Genomic DNA, 16,701 nt, shown 5'->3' on the forward strand with positions numbered 1-16,701 from the left:
CTGAGTCCAGATCTTGAATGATTCAGGAAGCTTCGAGAGAAGATGAGGGACTACAGAGTCACAACCAAAAAAAGAACCGTCCGACACAGAATCATTCTTCACGACGCAGTAAATGATCAAGAACCAATGGTAATAAAAAAAGTCCAAACTGCATTGAAGGCTTTGGCAAAAAATAAAGTCCCAGGAAATGATGAAATAACCAAGTGACATATTCCAACTTACAGGTGCAGTACTAGATATACACACCAAACTGTGCCAAAAAATCTGAACTGACTGGAAGAGATCCATATCTATTCCCATTCTCCAAACAGGTGATCCAACAGAATATGGAAATTATGGGAGTCCCAGAACACTTGATTGTGCTTGACTGAACCTATACGTGGACCAGGAAGCACTCCTCAGTAGAGGAGGAAATATTGCACGGTTCAATACCAGGAAAGGAGTGTATCCTGTCTCCGTACCTTTTCAATCTATATGGAGAACAGATCATTCAGAAAGCTGGGCTTTATGAGGAGGAATGTGGCATCAGAATCGGAGGAAGACTCATCAACAACCTGTATTATGCAGATGACACAACCCTGCTTGCTGAAACTGAGGAGGACCTGAAGTGCTTGCTGCAGAGGGTCAAGGACTGTAGCCTTCAATAAAGATTGAAGCTCAAGATCGAGAAGACAAAGATTCTCACCACAGCCAACGGGTAGCCACAGGATGGATGGAGAAGAAAATGCGGTTGTTGACAGTTACAGACCGCTCGGCTCCAAAATCAACACTCTTGGCACCAGCAGTCAGGAAATCAAAAGACAAATTTTATTAGGTAACTCTGCTGTCATGGACCTTTGCAGAGTACTGAGAAGCAATGATGTCAGTCTAGAGACTAAGGTGTGCCTGATCAAGGCCTTGGTTTTGATATTTACGTGCTATGCATCAGACAGCTGGACTAAGGATGACTAAGGATGGTTTCTTGAACATACCATGGACTGCCAAGAAAATAAACAGGTCTGTCTTGAAGAGGGTGAAACCAAGTTTCTCCTTGCAGGCTAAGATTTTGAAGCTCTGTCTCACATACTTTGGAAATGTGGTGAGGAGGGATAAATCCGTGGAGAAGGACATCATGCTCAGAAGGGTGGAGGGGACAGCACAGGAGAGGACGAACCTGGATGAGATGGGTTGATACAGTAACTGGGGCAATGGGAGTAGGTGTATCAGAAGTCAGTGAGACAGGGCAGGCTTCAGAGCTGTTGTACATAGGGTCACAATGATTTGCAAGTGACTTGACAGCACCTAACAACAACAACAACTACATTATTAATATCACATGCAAGCAAAATCTTGAAGATTATTGTAAAATGACCACAACAGGGGCATATCAGTGGAGAAGTGCCAGAAATTCAAACTCCGTTTAGAAGAGGCTATGGCACAAGGGATATCATTGCTAATGCCAGATGTATGTTGGCAGAAAGCAGAGAACACCCAGGAGGATGTCTACTTAATGTTTTATTGACTAGGCAAAGGTATTTTGACTGTGTAGATCCCAACAAATTATGGCTAACATTGAGAAGAACGGGAATCTCAGAACACTTAATTGTCCTCAAGTGTGTATCACGTATACCTAAATCAGAAAGCTGTTGTCCAAGCAGAGCAAGGGAACACTGCATGGTTTAAGGTGAGGAAAGGTGTGCGTCAGGGCTGTATCCTTTCTCTATACCTATTCACTCTGTATGCCAAACAAGAAGATGGGCTTTATGTAGAAGAATGTAGCATCAGGAAGGGAGAACAACCTGTGCTATGCAGGTGACACAGCTCTACTCAGTCCAAGAGAGGAGGGCTTTAAGTGCTTGTTGCACAGAATCAACTCAAGGGGGGGAAGGGGTGGGAGTGGAAGGTGAGGATGGGTAGGGTGAAACCACAAGGTTGCAGTTTGGAGGGTGGAGGAAGCGGGGGAAGAAAATGGGAAAGATCTGGATGAAAAGGCAAGGAAATGATGGGCAAAGTCCAATGGTGATTAATTTTATAAAACATAATGCATGAGAATGATTGTAAGAACACAATGTGAAACACAATGTATATGAACTTTGTAAGCAAATCAATTTTTAAAAAAGAAATAAAAATTCTCACTACTGGGCAACAGGCAACATCATGATGGACAGAAAGGACTGAAGTTGTCAATGATTGCTCTTCCTTGGATCCACAAGCAACACTCTTGGAACCAGCAGTCAAGAAATCAAGAGGAGTCACATTGGGAAAGGGACCTATCCAGAGAACTAAGGAGCAACGATGTCAGTTTAAAGACTGAGGTGCACCTGATCCAAGCATGGTCTTCTCAACCACTTGCTATGCATCTGAAAGTTGGACAGTGATGAAGAAGGACAGAAGAATAATTAAGGCTTTTGAGTGCTGTTGCTGGAGAGGAGCACGAAATACTCCATTGGCTTCCAAGAGAACAAAAAGTCTGTCTTCGAGAAAGTGAAACCAGGATATTACTTAGAGACAAGGATGGTGAAACCTCACCTCATATACTTTGAGCACGTTTTTAGGAGGGGGCAATCTTTGGAAAAGACTATCAAGCTTGAAAAGGAGGAGGGCTAAGAGGAATTCTCACAAGCTGGAGTGACCCAATGGCTGCCACAGTGGGCTCAGGTATGTTAAAGATGTTGAGTACAATGCAGGTTTGGGCAGGGTCCACACCCGCTGTTTACAGGGTCACTATGAGTCACAAGTGACTTGGTGTCAAATAGCTATGTAACAAATGGAGCAAAATGAGCAATAGCTATATATTTTAAGCATTTTATTCATTCATAGCTGATCAAGCAACCTTCATCTGAAAAGTGAGGACACAAATACCTTCACAAATTTGTTATGAGGATTAAAAGATGGAACAAACATGCTATACTCAAGGTGTGTTTTCCATTCTTAAGATGCCAGACTTTTTTTATCTTTTTTCTTTTTGGTTTTGTTTTTTTTTTCTTGTTGTGTATCATGAGTCAGATCCGACTGGCACAGGAGGAGATTGCCCATCCTTCTCCAGCGGAGCATCTGGTGGATTCGAATCACAAGCATTCAGGATTGCACAGCAGCTTCTTGTCACTAGGCCACCAGAATTCCCTTAAGATATCAGAATATTTATACGCAACACAGAACTGAAGCACAAATGAGGACACAAGTAGGCAAAACAGACCACTGAGAACTCACAAAAATGAAAAATATATAGTCCTCTCCTCCCATGTGATTTCAGCCTCTGAAAAGCCACTAGAGGGTCACCTACGAGTCAGTTCTCACTAAAGGCAATAAGTGAATAAGGGAGTCATTGAAAGACTTTATCACAACAGTGAAAACACAATTTAAAGATTAGAACACAAAAGTCTTTAAGAATCACATATCTAATAAATGTCTAATAGTGTTCCCTTTTAACAACTTTTAACACTTTGCTAAGAGCTTTCAGGTGTCATGTGAGTGAGTCCTGAATGAACTTCCCATGGGAAGCGATCTAGAAAGGGCATGTTCTGTGATAACTAAGCATTCAACCAGAATTAACATTAACCTACAGTGTCTGCTCTGCGAGGACTACAGAGCTAACGAGAAAGATGCCACCCTGGAGGCCAGATGGGTGCTCCTACTGTTTCAGGGTAAAACCACCATGTGGCTGCCCAGTAACGATAGCTGTTGAATATTAAGCTGAATCTGAAATCATATAGCAAGTTCAGAGAAACCTTCATACCAGCTGATTCTTGAGTTTCACCCACCTTGCTGGCAAAGGTCCTTTATTATGCACCAAAGCATTTACACCTTAAAAGCACAGTAGCCCCTAAAACAGTTTATGGAGTTACACTTAGATGTCCCATCAACGTGGACTAGATGGCTTCATCTGACTCTCTATCCACTTTTATAACACCGACTGTGTAATTCCCTTTTCTGTGTAATGTGACTATCCTGGTCTCAGAAAAGGTATGAGGCTGCCACTCATATCAAAAGGTCTTTGATCTAAGAAACCAGAAAACCAAAAGTATAGACACCCCTCTTTCTTCCGCCACCTTAATGTAAATAGAATTTCAATAATATTATTTTGTATAAATATTTTTGTAAAATGTAACCTGGGAGGAGTTTTCGGGTTTAGCTGGCTTGCTGGCTCCATGTTGTTGTTAATCATGTTTTAATACTTTGAAAATCATGCTTTAAGTCTGAAAACTTTTCCCTTCTTTACTCATTTTTCCTATGATGCTGATCTTGTTTTCTCTCTTGCAGAACTGGAACTGATACTCCAGAGGGTTTTCAGAGGGAGGAGACTGCCCATCCTTTATCTGTTTTATCTTAGGAACCTTCAAAGAATGATAATTTAGAACTGTGTATTTTTTGTTCTACTGGAAATGGTCTCATTTCAGTTTTCACTTTCAGCTTTATTCACCTTGGTCTTCATTCTGTGATATTATGGCTGATGTTGTTAGGGGTTGTCGAGTCAAGTATGACTCATAGAGAGAGAGACTCTATGGAAAAGAGCTCTGAATCCTCTTATCCCGTGCCATCCTCACCGTCTCTGAAGTACTTGAGCCCACTGCTGCAGTCACTGTGTCAATTCACCTCATTACTTTTTTCATGTTAACAATTGTTGGGAACATCGCTTATATGGGCTTCCTGTGTGCAAAGTTCTTCCCACTGCGGAAGCTTCCTACAACCTCTGTGTCACAGGGTTGAGCTGGCTGGCAGCCTTCACATCTGGCTGAATGGCTCTTAGGCAAGTAAATAGTGATCTGGTATCTCTCTCCTCCCCAAAATAACAAATGCTGTAAAAGGAAAGATTGTGTGTGAGGTATACTATGATTTTTGAATTTTCCTAGGGCAGGAGATTACATTTCCTTGGCATTCTCCAAGTGTCAGTCTTGGGTTATAATTTCTTTGTTTGCAACCTATGTATGTGAGGTTATTAATGAAAAAGGCAGAGTGCTTTCTTCATTTTCATTTCAAGAGGTCTCTCAGGCTAACCTTTGGAAAGGGCCACCATGCTTGCAAAGAACAGCAAAGGAGGAGGACCCTCAATGACATGGAATGACCATGACTGTAGCAATGGGCTCAAGTGTGTCAGAGATGACAAGGATGGCTCAGGAAAGGACAGGGCTCAGATCCGTTGTTCAAAGATGCTACGAATCATATTCAACTCAATGGCGCCTAACAGCAGCAACAACAATAACAACAACACTACAAATACAAGAGGCCCAACAAATGAATGGAAATCCAAGTTCTCTGCAAACGTCTGTTAAAATCTCAATTTAAAAAAAGAAGTGTAAAAAAAAAGAAAAGAAAAAAACCAAACTAATACAAGAGGCCAAATTTTCAGGAGTTACTTTTTAATGCTGACTCCCTTATCATTATTCATTTTGTTACCACAGAAACATATATTCAGGAAAAGAAAAATAATCACTTGTGCTTAAGCCTCTGTAAACTCTCAACCCTCAGGCACATGTGTTCCCTCTGCAGGAGAGAACGTCATCCCAATTTGTAAATAATTAATCATAGACAAATCAAAGTTATTCTTTTGAGCTAATTCAGAGGTTTTCCCTTCTAAACATATGTATCTGTACAACTGCAGTTGACATACACTCAAAAGTATTTCTTCCTTATGTATTATCATCTCCCTCCTTATAGCCTGGCTACTTTTATGGTAGTGATACTTTTAAAAAAACTAAATCTATTTGTATGTTGTTGTCTACCGTAGTGTTGCAACCAACCCATAGCTGACTCTCTAATGAGTCCCAGAAGCAGTTTATCTCACGGGAGAAGACTGCCCATCCTTCCCTTGCAGGCAGCTGTGGTCCTGAACTACGTGCCTTCAGGATTGCAGCGCAGCCTCCCACCACTAGGCGACCAGAGCTCGGTAGTGATAATATTTGTATGCTATTGATATCATCACTTGGATAACCAATACGGCTTTTCAGACTTTGCAGGTCCAAATCAAAACTCTCAGTTCCTTTCCAAACTATCTAATTACCACCAATGTAATGGCACCAACAATCATGTAACTGTTCATACCCCCTAAAAATCCTTCAAAAGTCATCCTTACCTTCATTCAATTTACTAGTAAATCCTGTGGGTCTGACTTTAAAACTTAAACACTTCCCCCCTCATCTCTACTGCTAGCTGTCACCTTCATGAGCCCCCTGGTCTACATCACTCCATGCCCTAACCTCTCCAATCCATGCTCTTATCTTAGTCTCCATTATCTACTTACCCAGCAGCCAGTGTAAAGCAGATGATGCCACTTCTCTGCTTAAAACTCTGCTTAGAACAAAACCCAGATTCTCCTCCACAACTTACAGAATCACTCATGTTTTGAGCCAAGCCTGCCTCTCCATTTCCATCTATCACTCTTTGTCTTTAACATTATGTGACTTCAAACATATAATGCTAACTCACCACTTCTGAGTTTTGCATCTGCCATCCTTTCTGTCTAGAATACTCCCACTCTGCTCCTGGAGCCCTGGCATTTTTTTAATCTCAATTCAAATGCAGCTGACTTCAGAATCATTCCCCAGTATGGCTACCACCCTTCCAGTACTATCTACTTATCATCCTTTGTTTGCTTGCATAGCACCTACCTCAAATGCTAAACTGCTGTTCAGCATTCTTGAGTCTTTTCCAATACATAATGACCATACGTACAACTGTCCAACATGCTTGACCCTCACAATCGCTAGTGGGTCTGATTCCATCATTGCAGCCGCTGTCAATCAATCTCATTGATCAGTCTCCTCTCTTTAGTGGACCCTCTACAACATGCCTAACATCTTTCCCCAGGCCTGGTGCCTTTTAAGAAAAAGTCTCAAGTATATGAAACAAAATCTTGTCATCTGGGCCTCTAAGGACCATCACAGGGGCACAGCTTCCAGAACAGATGGACCACTTCTTCTGGGAGTCTGTGGTGGATTCAATATTCCTTGCCAACACCACCATGAAAAAGCACCAATTCTGTGGTTTTCCTTATTGTCCAACTTTCACAAGCATATAAGGTGACTGAAAAGACCATAGATTGGGTCAGGTGCACAGCAGCCCTCCTCCCCCAAAATATAACAAGCTCTAGGCAGAGACCAAAGTTATCTTGTTTATTACTATCTCCAGGCCTGAACCATACCAACACTTAGCAGATATACCAGCATCAAGCAGATCTTCAAAATATATTTACTGAACAAAGATTTCATAGACAGTATTGAAATGGTTCACAAACACTAATTAAATGGATTTTGATAATTAGCTGTACTATATAAACTGAGTTATAAGTAAAATCCAATGTTGTTGTTGTTATGTACCAACAAGTCACCTGTGACTCACAGCAACCCTGTGTACAGCAGCTCTGAAGTCTGCTCTATCCTGAGCCAGTCTCACTAACTCTAACACACCTAACCTTCCCCAGGTCCTATATCAATCCATCTCATCCAGGGTCTTCCTCTCCTGCGCTGTCCCTCCTCCCTTCCAAGCATGATGTCCCTCTCCAAGGACTGGTCCCTCCTGGCCACATGCCCAAAGTATGTCAGACGGAGCTTCAAAATCCTAGCCTCCAAGGAGAAACTTGATTTAAAAAAAAGAAAAATTAAGGTTATATGAACCTAAGGTGAAGAAATGAAGCACCACTTTACTAAATTATAGTTATTTACAATTGAAATTAAACAAAGAACAATAAAACCAACTAGAATCAAAGGCCACTTGAACCAAATGCAGAAACGAGAAAACCAAGTCAGTGGCTCTAACACTAAGTCACAGCACACTTGTGTATGTGATCTTTACTGTTCACTCTATAAAACAGAACAAGCAGCATTTTGTCTCTAATACTGTTCTCTGTATTAGTGTCTCATTATCCAAACCAAAGGAGAGTTCCATCTTCACAGATGCCTTAACCATTGCTAAAGACATCCGTAAGAATTTGTATTCCTGCCATTTCCAAAGATAAAAGCAAAGAGATCCAATGAGCTTAAAGAAAGGATTTTCCACTGGAGAGAAAGGAATACATCATCATGTATTTATATGATGCATCAGTATCTTAGCATTATTTTAGATCCCAGACAGATTAAACAGTTGAGACTCCAGAGGCGAAGAACAAAGGCCATCAAGAAGGAACTAAGAAGTGACAGAGTCAATGCAAGAAAACAGCCTCCATTATTTCTACCTCCAAGATTCCAGAGTGCACAGCAAATCAGAGATCATCAATTAAGAAAATACAGAAGGCAGAAAACTCTATTTACAGGAGTTGCCCTAACAAGTAGAAGGAGACTAAAATACCATTTTAAATAAAGAAAAAAATCTCAGATCAAAAGTAAGCTAAGTTTATCTAGACTAGGGGAAGTCATTCCAAGAGCACTCAGCTGCCTCAAAGACAAAACCTCATATTTTAACACATTGTAACATTGCATAACTTCTAGCTTAGAGGCTTGCAAAGAACAGCCATCAAATAGTGATCCTAAACAAAATCTTTTAACCCTGGGATTTCTGATTCAGCAGGCATTTAAAGCTTAATTCACAGACCACACGTGATTCTGACGGGACATTCAGAATTAAGAAGCACAATCCTAAGATTCTAAGGAAACATCTCTTTACTTAAACTAGGATACAGTCTGAGCACCAAAACTCTCTCCACAAGCTAGAATCTCCCAAATACAATACTTACTTAGACTTACACTCACCTTTCTGAAAAACCAGAGTCTATAAATTCTCTAGCCCGTTTTCTATCACTAAAAAAAAAAAAAAAAGAAAAAGATAGCATAAAAAGAACACATCTATAAACGCAACTTTCTTTCATGAGAAATGTATTGTAATTTGTCTAATCAATCCCACACTGAGTGCATCCAAACACAAAAAGTAACAAATGTAAGAGGTATGTACATAAAGTAAAAAAATTCATGGGGCTAAGAAATTACAATACAGGAAGTACTGTCACAGGATGAAACCAGCTCAACAAATCTTTAGAGAGGAAAACACTGCAGATTTACAGAAGAGAAAAGTCCTACTGGTTACAAAAATGACAGACAATGTGACACTATTAAATCAAGCATGGCAAATCCTGGTCATTTTAGAGGCAACCCTACCGGGACAGACGTGGCTCTCACACTATAATCCTTCAAGAGGATGCTAAAATACTCTGTAGATAGATGTACATGAGGATTTTTATAAGAACATGAATAAAGTCTACGAATTACAGTTGACTATCATCTCATAGCATGTGGTAACATAAAGTATGTATGTATAGTTAACTTTTCAGTGTCATTGGGGGAGGAGTTTAAAAACACTGCCAAAATTGTTTGTTTATTCTGAAAATCCTCTAATCAAGAAGATTCCCACTCAATGAGCAGTTCTGCTTGCTAGAACTCTAAGTCAAACATAGAACTCCTGGTGCAGTACACAACCACGTCAATAATATCAAATGGAAGAAGTGAGCAAACTTGGGAGCCATTCACTTAAGTGTTTTTGTTGTTTCTGTTTTGTTTTGTTTAAAATAGAAGGATGAAGCCCTCAAAGTATATAATACAGAGAAAAATCAACTAAGAAAATGTGTACTGGTAAAGATAAAGAATGTAAAATTATGACACTAAAAACTACAAGTAAGTAATATACAGGGAATTTATTCTGTTCAATGCTTAAAAGAATGAAGAGAAAAATAAAGTTTAAAATTAATTGGTCTCTTTCTTTTTAAGGGAATAAAAATTAATAAGTAAAATTCTGCCTCCAGTAATGTTTCTTCCGTGTAATATAATACAATTTTTACATCTCCAAAGCAGCTAAGTACTGTAATTATATAAAATATTTCAGAGCTGAAAATTCAGAAGCTTTCATTATAGGTTATTTATTAGAAAACGGTTGCTGAAGAGTGGCTTCATTTCTGAAATGTGATGTAAAATGACATAAAATAAAATAGTGATTTTAAAGAAAATAGTAACTTTTAGGAACTAGTCTAAAACAGTGCGCTCTACATGTGCAAAGAGCAGACTTGGTCACTAAAAAAAATAAAAAGTTAAGGTTCAAGTCCACCCAGAAGTGCCTTGGAAGCAAAGTTGGCAAACAGGCCACCCAGAATCCTACAGACCACAATTCTAATATGATATGCACCGGGCCACCGGGAGTCAGGCTGACTAGATAATAGCTGGTTTATCTGTTTAGCTACTACTATAAAATGAGAATCAAACACAAACCATGAGAAGAAGTCAGACATTATATTTAATAAGTCACATCCTTACCCTGGGACCCAACCAGTGCTTTCGGCAATGTGAGTCTGAGTAACCATTGCTGGTGCAGGGGTATAAGGACTCCCGATCAGAACACTTCCTGAAGTGGTTAGTCTCTGCGGTGTGCTTATAATCTGTAAAATTAGGAACAAAGAAAACAATATGAAAGAAAAGATTATTAACATAAATAATATGTTAAAATTTACTTATTCTTGTTGTTCTAAATATAGGGTTTTATGAGGAGAAATGTGGGGTCAAGATTAGTGGAAGATCTATCAACCATCTGCGTTATGCAGATGGCACAACGCTGCTTGCTGAAAGTGAGGAGGACCTGAGGACCTGAAGCATTTGCTGCAGAGGGTCAGGGACTGCAGCCTTCAATATGGATTAAGGCTCAATGTCAAGAAGACAAAGATTCTCACCACTGGGCCAATTGGCAGCATCAGGATGGATGGTGAAGAGATTGAAATTGTACACAGCTTTAGTCTGCTTGGCTCCACAGTCAACAGTCTTGGCACCAATAGCCAGGAAATTAAAAGGCGCATTGCCATGGGAAAGTCTGCTGTTAGGGACCTCTCCAAAGTACTGAAGAGCAATGGTATCTTTCTGGAGACTAAGGTGCATCTGATACAGGCCATGGTCTTTGCTATCACTTGTTATGCATCAGAGAGTTGGACAACAACTAGGGAGGATAGAAGGAGAATTGGTGCCTTTGAGCTGTGGTGCTGGAGAAGAGTATTGAGAGTATCATGGACTGCTAGGAAAACAAACAGATTCATCCTAGAAAGGGTTAAATCTGGTGGCTCCTTGGAGGCAAGGATTCTGAGGCTCCATCTAACATACTCTGGACATGTTGTTAAGGAGAGACCAGTCCTTGGAGAAGGACATCATGCCTGGGAGGGTGGAGGGACAGCGCAGGAGGGGAAAGTCCTCTATGAGGTGGATTGATTCAGTGACTTGGGATAATCGGGATGGGAGTGTCAGAGACAGTGCAACCGGCACAGGACAGAGCAGAGTTTAGGGCTGTTGTACATAGGGTCACTATGAGTCGCAAGCGACTCGACGGCACATAACAACAACAACAACATTCTCGTTGTTGTGCACCACTGAGGTGAAACCTGGCCATAGTTGACCCTCTAGCAGATTTTCAGAGGCAATGTACCACACAGAGAAGACTATCATTTTCTTCCAGAGCAGCTGGTAGATTTGAACCACATACCTTTGGGTTGGCAGCACAACTCCTTACTACCAAACTACCTAAGCACCTTAAAGTGTATGTAACACCACTTACCTGAAGTATAAACAATACTTTTGATTTGCTTACATCCTTGTACTGAAGTACACGAATCCTAAATATTAGCATCTAAATCTACATTCTAGGCATTACTGAGCTGAGATGGCCACTATGAATCAGAAAATGAAAAGATCTATGGTGCTAGGGATAGGGATACAATTTAAGGTAGAATGATGTTGCATTCATAGTCAAAAAGAACATGCCGGGGAGCTCTGGTGGCCTACTGGCAAGGAGCTGCAACTACAATCCCAGAGGCGCACGGTTCGAATCCACCAGATGGTCTGCCGGGGAAGAAGAGTAAAATAAAATTTAAAAAAAAAAAGAACATGCCAAGATCAGTCCTGAAGTACAATGAGAAACAGGATGCTATTCATATGAACACATGGAAAACCTGTTGCTATAACTTACTATTCAAATATATGCAGCAAACACTACAGCAAAAGATGACGAAATGGAGGAATGCTACCAATCTCTGCAATCAAGAGGCACTAATGATAACCTGGAATGTGAAAGTGGTAAATAAAGAAGGATAATCGTGAATTGGAAAATACGGACATGGTGACAAAAATGAAGATGGAGCTCAAGTGATATAATTTTGTAAAGTTAATGATATATTCATCGTAAATACCTTTTTAAAAAAACAAAACCAAACCAAAACAGCAACTATACACATGGAGCTTACTTCATGGACTACACAGCAATCAGACTGACTACATCTATGGATAGAGTTGGGCCAGTGGCGGTCAATAGTGAAACAGATCCTCAACTACTCAACTGGAGGCCCAAACAGCAGTTGAAAATTAAAATATGTCCACTAGAGCCCAAATATGACCGTGTGTCTATCCCACTTGAATTTTAAAACCACTGTAAGAATAGATTTTATAACGGAGGTCTGGAGGCCTAGTGGCAAGAAACTGCACTGCAATCCCAGAGGTACACAGTTTGAATCCACCAGATGCTCTGCTGAAGAAGGAGGGGCAATCTCCTCCTCTACCAGTCAGATCTGATTTGACTGTACACACACACAAAAGAATAAAATTTATTTAAAAAAAGAATAGATTTTATGCACTGAACCCTAATGATCAAAGGCCAGATAAGCTGTCAAGACCAAAATGGACATGAGAAGAGACTCTAAAAACTACACTAGAACACAGGGAGGCAAAACGAAGAAATGCTGAAGTTAAAGAAATAAACAGAAGATTTTAGAGGGCAGCTCGAGAAAACAAAACACAGTACTACAACAAACTGTGCCAAGAAGGGGAGGTAGAAAATCAAAAGAGAAAAACCCACTCAGCATCCCTCAAGCTTAACAAACTGAAAAACCATTCAAGTCTTCAGTTACAATACTGAAGGATTCTAAGGGCAAAATCTTAAATGATCCAGGAAGCGTCAACAGAAGATAGAGGGAATATGCAGTCACTGTACCAGAAGGAACTAACTGGCTGATGGAGGAATACACAAAATCACTGTGTCAAAAGGAATCAATGACACAGAACCATCTCAGGAAGTAGCTTATGAACTAATGGTAATGAGTAAGTTCAAGCTGCAGTGAAGACACTGGGGGGAAAAACAGGGCCCCAGGTATTGGTAGGCTATCAACTGAAGTGTAACAACAACAACAACAAAAGTAGATGTGCCTACCAGTCAAGAAATTTGGGAGGCAGCTACATAGCCAACTTACTGGAAGAGACCCAACCATATTTATTCCCATTCCAAAATGATGATATAACAACAGAAGGTGGAAATTACCAAAAAAATGGCATTAACATCACACACAAAATCTTGAAGATTATTAAAAAATGGCTGGAATGACACATCCACAGAGAAATGCCAGAAGTCTAAGATGTATTCAGAAGAGGTTGTGGAACCAAGGACATAATTTCTGGTGTCAGCTAGATCTTAGCGGAAAGAAAAGAATACCAGAAAGATGTGTACCTATGTTTAACTGATGATGCAAATGCCTTTGACTGTGTGGATCACAACAAATTATCGCTAACACTGAGAAGAATGGGAATCCCAGAAGACATAATTGTGCTCATGAAAAACAGACTAAAAGGCTATTATCAGAACAAAGCAAAGTAATACTGCATGGTTTAAAATCAGGAAAGGTGTAGTACGGTTTATCATTTCTCCATATCTATTCAATGTGAATGCTGAGCAAATCATTTGAGAAATGGCATCAAGATTGGAAGAAGACTCATCAACTACCTATATTATACAGCTAACATAATCTGGCTTGCTGAAAATAAAAAGGAGTGAAATATCTGCTACAGAATTTCGAAGATAAAACCTTCAATAAGAAGTACATCTCAATATTAAGAATAAAATTTGCTCACCACTGGACCAACAGGCAACATTGTGATGCATGGACAAAAGACTGAAGCAAAAGACTGCATTTTACTTGGATCCACAATCAACACCCAAGGTAACAGCAGTCAAGAAATCAAGACCCATTGCACTGGGGGAAATCTACTGTCAAGGACCTCTCCAAAGCGCTAAAGAACAATGATGTGTTTTTAAGGACAAAGGTATGCTCAATCCCGAGTTATGGTCTTCTCAATTACTTGCTATGTGTTTGGGAACGGAATGAAGAATAAGGATTGCAGAGGAACTGATGCCTTTGAGTTGTGGTGCTGGAGGTTACTGAATAACTCACAGACTCCCAAAAGAACAAACAAGTCTATCTTAGAGGAAGCACAAGGTTTCACAGGGTTTCTATGAATGGAGTATATTAGAGATGATGAGGGTTGTGTGATAGGGCAAGGATCAGATCTATTGTTCATAGGGTCAATGTGAATTGTAGATTCCTCGATGGTCCCTAATAATAATTGTTAAACATAGTGTTACAAGTTAACAATTTAACAATTGTTCAAAGTAGAGTACTTTTAGTGTCTAGCAGATCCAAGAAAAAGGAACACTTATTATTCGGAATTTCAGAGTTTATAGGTTCCCCCTAACACAAATAAAGAAAATGGGATTTTCCATTTAACTGTAATCATGTAAATTCTCTAACACTTTAAACTGAAAACTAATCAAGTGACAGAACCTCCCTTGGAAGATTTTTCTGCCTTTGAGTGACCTAACGGGTTCTACTGCCATCTACAGTTAGAAAAGCCAAAACCAGCAGAGGCATTAATTATGAAGGGAAATGTCATCTACATAAACAGAAAGTCTCCTGCTAAAGGATTTTGCTTTTCTTTACAAAATTTCAGTTTTTCCCTATAAGGAATATACCATTTTTAACCTTGGAAACAAAATAACTATGATCACAAAGCTATGATCGTAAAGTTAAATTACCGTGACATAGGCCAGAATTACAGCTATTAAAACTCAAATCCTAACAGGGATGTTTGTAATCCTGAGATCTCAGAATCTAAAACCAACAAACTAGTCATTCATCTCTTCAATGGGGAAAATGCAAACTTTTGCATTTAGGTCTAAGGTCAAAGACTATAGATTAATACTTCTGATTGTTGCTGTTGTTGTTGTTAGTGCCGTCGAGTTGCCTGTGACTCACAGTGACCCTATGTACAGCAGCTCAGAAGGCTGCCCTGTCCTGAGCCAGTCTCACTGACTCCGACACACCAATCTCACTGCCCTAGTTACTGTGTCAATCCACTCATCGGAGGTCTTCCTCTCCTGTGCTGTCCCTCTACTCTTCCAAAAATGATGTCCTTCTCCAAGGTCCTCTCTCTCCTGGCCGGCCATATGACCAAAGAATGTGAGATGGAGCTGCAAAGTCCTAGCCATGACAGAGAAACTAGCTCCACCTTCTCCAAGATAGACTTATTTGATTTCTTGGTGGTCCATGGTATGTTCAAGACTCTTCTCCAGCACCACAACTCAGTCATCATCATCCTTGGTCATTGTCCAGCTCTCTGAGTAATTGCAAAGACCATGGCCTGGATCAGGCACACCTTAGTTTCCAGACTGAAATCGTTGCTCCTGAGTACTCTGGAAAGGTCCCTGACAGCAGATTTACCTAATGCAATTTGTCTTTTGATTTCGAGACTGCTGGTGCCAACAGTGTTGACTGTGCAGTCAAGCAAGCTGTAACTGTTAACAACCTCAATCTCTTCTCCATACATCATGATACTGCCAACTGGCCCGGTGGTAAAAATCTCTGTTTTCTTGATGTTGAGCTTCAATCCATATTGAAGGCTGCAGTCCTTGACCTTCTGTAGCAAGCGCTTCAGGTCCTCCTCAGTTTCAGCAAGCAGGCTTGTGTCATCTGCATATGCTTATTTAATTTATACGTGTATATAATCACATTTCTAAATGCTTAAAGTTAGGCATCTTATTACATGTGTAAATACAGTAGTAGCTAACAAGGCACACATACTAAAGAGATGTTTGAAAATATACTACTTACCCTGAAATGGGGACAGTTCAGTCAGGTTATGTGTCATGAATTTAGAGATAGACTGTGACAGTAAACTACAATGACAGTAAATTGTGGGGGATCTGTAGGCTGGATTTTGCAGACAAATAGGCAGTTCTCAACTGCCAAGGACAGTGGCTATGTTTAAAGTATACACTCATACTTTAAATTACATTTATTACTAGATAGTTTTGTTTAAGTTAACTAGAATTTAATACAGTTCACAGCACTGGTATTACATGCTCCATAGATAAGATAGAAGTACTGAAAATAAATTCCTAACTCAATGGTTTAGTACTTTTCAAAACAGCCTGGGACTGACACAAAAGACATATAGACCAGCGGGCTGCCCTCAGCCCCTGGCTCGGGGCCAGCCGTTGTGGCCCTCTGCCCGGGGTGGGCTGCCCTCGGCCCCTGGCTCGGAGCAAGCCGTCGCGGCGCTCAGGGTGAGCTCCTCAGTCCCGACTGTGCCATTTGACCCCTGGGTGGGGAAGGAAGAAAAAAAAAAAATAAATAAAGGAATGCCTAGGGTATCCAATGTTACCTAGGCCACCTTCTGCCACCCTCCCCCCAAGTAAACCTGAAAGCAACACCCTCAAAGGCTTTCTATTTGTAACTCACAAGTTTGTTCTCTCTAGGTTTGCTCCCTTTCCTATGTTGCTGTTGTTGTTGTTATGTGCCGTCGAGTCGTTTCCGACTCATAGCGACCCTATGCACAACAGCCCTAAACCCTGCCCTATCCTGCGCCAATCGCACTGCCTCTGACACACCCATCCCGATTACCCCAGTCACCGTATCAATCCATCTCATAGAGGGTCTTCCCCTCCTGC

At 40.5% G+C, this 16,701-nt stretch overlaps 1 protein-coding gene across 2 annotated transcripts in view; it reads right to left on the minus strand.

Annotated features, from left to right (window-relative positions):
* TFDP2 (transcription factor Dp-2 (E2F dimerization partner 2)) overlaps positions 1-16,701 on the minus strand; it is a 100,156-nt gene that overhangs the window by 50,875 nt on the left and 32,580 nt on the right. For both annotated transcript variants that reach the window (XM_006895102.1, XM_006895103.1), the window contains 2 exons: positions 10,209-10,330; positions 8,661-8,708 (listed from right to left, as the gene is read on the minus strand). In XM_006895102.1, coding sequence (XP_006895164.1) covers positions 8,661-8,708; positions 10,209-10,330 — 170 coding nt within the window. The remainder of the gene's footprint in view (positions 1-8,660; positions 8,709-10,208; positions 10,331-16,701) is intronic.

This window comes from Elephantulus edwardii, unplaced genomic scaffold (genome assembly GCF_000299155.1).
Source record: "Elephantulus edwardii isolate Elephantulus edwardi_28Jun2011 unplaced genomic scaffold, EleEdw1.0 scaffold00158, whole genome shotgun sequence".
Taxonomy (NCBI): Eukaryota; Metazoa; Chordata; class Mammalia; order Macroscelidea; family Macroscelididae; genus Elephantulus; species Elephantulus edwardii.